The sequence below is a fragment of the Magnolia sinica genome, chromosome 10, assembly GCF_029962835.1.
Source record: "Magnolia sinica isolate HGM2019 chromosome 10, MsV1, whole genome shotgun sequence".
NCBI classification, from domain to species: Eukaryota; Viridiplantae; Streptophyta; class Magnoliopsida; order Magnoliales; family Magnoliaceae; genus Magnolia; species Magnolia sinica.
In genome coordinates, this window is record NC_080582.1 from 1,503,591 (window position 1) to 1,509,638 (window position 6,048).

At 44.0% G+C, this 6,048-nt stretch overlaps 1 protein-coding gene and 1 long non-coding RNA gene across 2 annotated transcripts; both read left to right on the plus strand.

Annotated features, from left to right (window-relative positions):
- Positions 1-810: 810 nt before the first annotated feature.
- Positions 811-2,302, plus strand: LOC131257713 (uncharacterized). The gene is made up of 2 exons (XM_058258525.1): positions 811-1,752; positions 2,055-2,302. The coding sequence occupies exons 1-2, from the start codon at positions 1,020-1,022 to the stop codon at positions 2,087-2,089; spliced, it is 768 nt and encodes a 255-aa protein (XP_058114508.1). The 5' UTR covers positions 811-1,019; the 3' UTR covers positions 2,090-2,302.
- A 2,764-nt stretch (positions 2,303-5,066) lies between these two features.
- On the plus strand, positions 5,067-6,048 carry LOC131257714 (uncharacterized). Its single transcript, XR_009177573.1, has 2 exons — positions 5,067-5,859; positions 5,890-6,048. It is a non-coding gene; the product is annotated as an uncharacterized LOC131257714 (long non-coding RNA).

The following is a 6,048-nucleotide window of genomic DNA, read 5'->3' on the forward strand; positions in this document are numbered from 1 at the left end:
TCACATACCTTGTATATCTTGTTACCTTGTATATCTTATTGCTATAGGTAGGAGATACTGCGTTTACTTCTTTCCTTGTATAGATGGTTGTAATCTCTATATATTCAACCCCATTGGGTTGTCTCAAATACACAGAAAATCTTCTGCATCTCTCAGTTTTCATGGTATCAAAGCCAAGTTGATCCGAAACCATCCCTGCGTCGTCCGTTCATCTCCTCTGCTGCGTCTGGCAAGTGTCTCTGCTCATCCGACTGCCCCTATGTCGTCCGGCCGCCTAAACCACGCCGTCCGACCGCCCCTGCTGCATCGTCCGTCCATCCCTGCTGCGTTCGGACATTGTTCCTGCTCATCCGACCTCCCCTGCGTCGTCCGGCTGTCCCTACTGTGTCATCCTGCGACCCTTCTGCTTCAGATCTGCTCGTCCGACCCTGCTGCATCGTCCGGTCATCCCCGCTCGCCTCTGCTCACCTCTGCGCCTCCGTCCCTGTGCTCCTCTGCTCATCCCTGCTCGTCCGACCAGCCCTTGCTCGTCCGGCAGCCCCTGCTCGGCCTCTGCTCGTCCAAATCCAGGTTCAGATCCAACGCACTCTGCTCGTCCAGATCCTGTTCGGCCAGATTCAACCTCTGCTCATCCAGATCCAGATCCCTTGCTGTACGGTACATCCAAGATTCAACCTCTGCTCATCCAGATCCAGATCCAGATCCCTTGCTGTACGATACATCTGAAACTTGTGTATTCCATTACTTCAAATCAATCAATGGATAAGGACTCATCACATCCAGAAGCCCCACGTTGTAGTTTTGATGGTACCAACTATTCTCTATGGGCCATCCATTTTAAGAACTTCCTCAAGGGTCGTGGTTTGTAGGGACTACTGGATGGATCTGTTACTATCCCCACAGATGCCGCCAAATTAGATGATTGGGAAATAAACAATGGACGGATTATTACCTAGATTCTCGATTCGATCGATCGGTCCATTGCTGTTGGACTCACGCCTCATCGCATTGCTAAGGCGATGTGGGAACATCTCCAGTCGATTTATCAACAGAGTAATGCGGCCCGGTTATACCGTCTGGAACAGGATCTTGTTACCCTTACTCAGGGTAACGACAATATTCAATCATTTTACTCCAAAATTGTCACAATTTGGACAGAGATGACTATGATGGATCCAACATTTCCTCATGACTTTAAAATATTCCAAACTATGCGCGAGAGTGCGCAAGTTCGTCAATTTCTTATGAAGCTACGTCCGGAATTTGAGCATTATCGGGCTGCTCTCTTGAACCGTAGCCCTACTCCTTCATTGAATTCGGTTATTAATGATTTATTGGCTGAAGAACAACGACTGAAAGTTCTCTCAACTCCGGGCTCATCTGATATGGTGCTTGCTGTGTCCACAACTCCACCAACACGTGGTTCTGGTTCCTCTCCTTTGACTTGTCGCGGGTGCAACAAGGTGAGACATGTTGTCGCTCAATGTAAGGAATGGTGTGCTTATTGTCGACGGACTGGTCATGGTATTCAGGACTGCCGTACACGAGCTTATGCATCTTCTTTCGGCCGTGGACGTGGTGGCCGTGGTCGTGGCCGTGGTCGTGCTCTTTCTGCTACGGCTGCTACTATTTCTTCCGAGACATCTGTTAGTGAGTCTGCATCTACTACTTCTGCTGAAGGTCTTTCATCTCCATTGACTCTTGCGATGCTCCAACAAATTGTTCAGGCCCTTTCTGCCGCCGGTATGTCAGGTATATCCCCATCTTTTACATGGTTCTTCGATTCGGGTGCTTCCAATCATATGACCGGTGATGTATCCCATCTATGTGACATTCGTCCCTATACCAGCAATCAGGCTATTTCTACTGCGGATGGCACTAGACTACCTATTCAGTCCATTGGATCATTGACTTTCTCTCCTTCTGCCCATCGCCAGTTCACTCTTCATGATGTGTTTCATGTCCCTAACCTTTCCTCCAATTTAATTTCAGTTGGTCAACTCACTTCCAATAACTGCTTAGTCATATTTCTTCCCAACTGTTGTTTTGTGCAGGATCTGTCAACGGGGAAGGTACTTGGGAAGGGTAGGCGGCATGGTCGTCTGTACGTGCTTGATTTTGATCAATCTGTCACCCCGGCTCGTTGTTTCTTTTCTCCATCTTCATCAGATATTACTTCAGCAAATAAAATGTGGAAACTGTGGCACTTTCGCCTAGGTCATCCACATTCGGATCGGTTACTTCAGTTAATTTCATCTGGCATGTTAGGGAATATTTCTCTAAATAAAAATGATTTGGATTATTCTTGTTCTTCCTATTGTCTTTCAAAAAGTGAGTGTATTCCCTTTTCTTTAAGTACTACGAAAACATCTTATATGTTTGAACTTGTGCATACAGATGTCTGGGGTCCATCACCAATTATGTCCCTCTCTGGGTTACGATACTATGTTATATTCATTGATGATTTCACACGGTACACTTGGATTTACTTTCTGCAATCAAAGTCACAGGTTTTTGAAAAATTCAAGTTATTTCACTCTATGTAGAGACTCAATTTCGGGTTCCAGTTCAAACTCTCCACTCTAACTCAGGGGAGGAATATCTCTCAACCAAATTTCATATCTTTCTTCAAGGTCATGGGATTATTCATCAGACCACATGTTCTAATACTCCACAACAAAATGGGGTGGCTGAACGGAAAAATCGTCATATTGTTGAAACTGCCAACACTCTGATGACAGCTATGAGTGTTCCTCATTCTTTCTGGGCAGAAGCCATGTTACATTCAATCTACTTGATTAACCGGATGCCAACCAAAGTTCTGAATGGTAAATCTCCCTACTTTGTTCTCACTGGCTTACCTCCTGCATATTCCACACTCCGTGTGTTTGGTTGTATTTGTTATGTTCACCTGGCTTCACGTGAACGTAATAAACTATCTCCAAAATCGGTCAAATGTATGTACTTGGGATTTGGGGATACTCAAAAAGGTTTTCGATGTTATGATCCTATTTCTCGTCGTGTTCGGGTTTCACGACATGTTGTTTTTCTTGAACATATTGCCTTTCATTCATCTCTTCCTCCTCCGCACACTCCAAACTCTTCTGGTCTAACCACCTTTCTTGAAATTCCGTTTGCCTCGAGTACTCTCCCTCGTCCATTGCAGGTATACTCACGTCGACCACGTACAGATCCACCACCTATTACTCAACCCGAACCTACTGTACCTGTTGCGGATCCTGAACCTACCTCGATACGTCGTTCTGCTCGTGAACATCGAGCGCCTGATCGCTTGATATGCTCTATGTCTGCCATGAATGCTACTCTAGATACTGTCTCTATTCCTACTTCATATTCTCAGGCAGCCACTCATGATTGTTGGAAGAAGGCTATGGCAGAAGAACTTGCGGCATTGGATGATAACCATACGTGGGAGATTGTCCCTCGACCCACTGACCAACAGCTAATTGGTAGCAAATGGATTTATTCTGTAAAGCTCAAGTCTGATGGATCATTAAATCGATACAAGGCTCGACTTATCGCTCAGGGATACAAACAAGAATACAGAATTGATTACGATGAGACTTTCGCTCCTGTGGCCAAGATGAAAACTGTTCGTACTCTTCTGGCTATATCTTCTGTTCGCTCATGGCCACTCTCTCAGATGGATGTGAAAAATGCCTTTCTTCATGGAGACCTTCAAGAAATCGTATATTTGAAACCTCCTCCTAGCTCTTTAATTCCTGACAATAAGGTATGCCGCCTAAAGAAAGCCCTGTACGGCCTCAAACAGGCACCGCGGGCATGGTTTCAACGCTTTCACGATATGGTTGTGGGTGCTGGCTTCACTCAAAGTGGTCATGACCCATCCTTATTTTTGCGCACCACTGCTCATGGCATTGTTATTGTTCTGGTTTATGTTGATGACCTCCTACTGACTGGTAGCGATGCTACTGGCATTTCAGCTTTAAAGGAAGTTCTGCAATCATTATTCAAGATGAAAGACCTCGGCCATCTTACATATTTTCTTGGACTTGAATTTTCACGTTCCAACCGTGGGATTCTGGTCAGCCAGCGTAAATATACTAAGGATCTTCTCACCTTAGCATCACTGATGGATCAGAAGATGGTTCAAACTCCTTTAGAACTTAACGTTCACTATGGTCGTGATGATGGTGATCTACTTGCACAGCCTGATTTATACTGTCGTCTGGTTGGGAGTCTAGTTTACTTAACTATGACTCGCCCTGATATTGCCTATGCTGTCCAAGTCGTCAGTCAGTTTGTTTCTGCTCCTCGGACTCTTCATATGACTACGGTGTTGCGCATCCTACGGTACCTTCGTGGAACTCTAGATCGATCTCTGTTCTTCTCCTCCACAGCGACTCTAGACCTTCGTGCTTATTCGGATGCTAATTGGGCCGGATGCGCTCTCTGATCTACTACTAGCTACTGTATTTTTCTCGGCACTTCTCTCATCTCTTGGAAGTGTAAGAAGCAGGCCACTGTTTCCAAATTGAGTACAGAAGCCGAGTATCGGGCGATGTCCGCTGCGTGTAGTGAGCTTGTCTGGTTACATGGACTTATTTCAGACTTGAGCATTCCTCTACCGAATCCTACTCCACTCCATGTCGATAATCTCAGTGCCATTCAAATCGCCTCTAACCCAGTTTTTCATGAACGAACGAAGCATATTGAAGTTGACTGTCACTTTATTTGTGAGAAATTTCAGTCTAGGCTCATTTCTCTTCCACATGTGGCATCCCATGATTAGATTGCTGACATTCTCACCAAATCCCTTACGTTTGCACGTCACTCGTTTCTTGTTGGCAAACTATTACTTGTCGATGACCAGCATTAGTTTGAGGGGGGATGTTAGACACCTCACATACCTTATATATCTTGTTACCTTGTATATCTTATTGCTATAGGTAGGAGATACTACGTTTACTTCTTTCCTTGTATAAATGGTTGTAATCTCTATATATTCAATTCCATTGGGTTGTCTCAAATACACAGAAAATCTTCTACATCTCTCAGTTTTCAGTTGGACACAAATCCGGGGTATTAGATTTCGCAACTCCTAGCAGCTGTATTGATTGGCATGGCCATGTTGAAATTTTATGTTGCTGCAGTATGTTGTGATTCTTTGTGCAAAAAAGAAGTCCAAAAAATAATATTATTAGTTAAGCCTAAAAGCTAGTTTAATGCATTGAGCAATGTCCACGAGTCATCGATACATTTCAAATGCAGCACAATTTCTAGAGTTGCCATGTCTTTGTCACAAGGTAGATTGATCTGTATTTTTATTCAATTCTATCTTGGCATCTCTCATCAAAGCTTCATATGAATCTATGTCATGATGTAAATGTCTTAGTTTGATAATTTTTCATTCAAATGATTTGTTACTATAATCAGTTATTGAGCTGACTACATGTATATCCATGTTGACATGTATGTATGCTTTTGTATGCATGAACATATGATGCATATAGAATATATTTTTTTTCTCAGGTGATGGTACGCTATTGAACGGTGGAAGCAACATATATGGTCAGTTGAGGGAGCCATGAAAGGGTCAAAAATGCTGCCGGTCAACATAAGTTTTGAGCATGTATCTATATCATCGGGTCTTGGACATTCTTTAGTAGTGTTCTGGATTCGTCGCCTGAGGTTGTAGGAGAAGACACAAGTGTGCTTACGTGAGGATGGAATTGGACTTATCAACTTGGACACAACGGGGGAACCAGAAAATTTTTCAGCACCAGCCCAAATGCTGGAAGGAGAAAGGCCAGTCACAGCATCTGGCGGAAATGCCCGTTCCATTCCTCAGTTGTTGAAGCTGAGCCGCCAGCATTGGTGGATTGCTTGACTGGCTTTGAAGTCCAGGATTGGTGGACTGGCTTTGAAGTTCTGCAGGCTATGGCCGGTTTTGATTATACTCTAGTCAGTATCTCCAATTAGCAGCAAGGTGTAAAAGCTAGAACAAGCTGCTTCTAGTTTTTCTTGTTTATTCACTCCGAAATGAATACTCTCCTAAAATTCTAT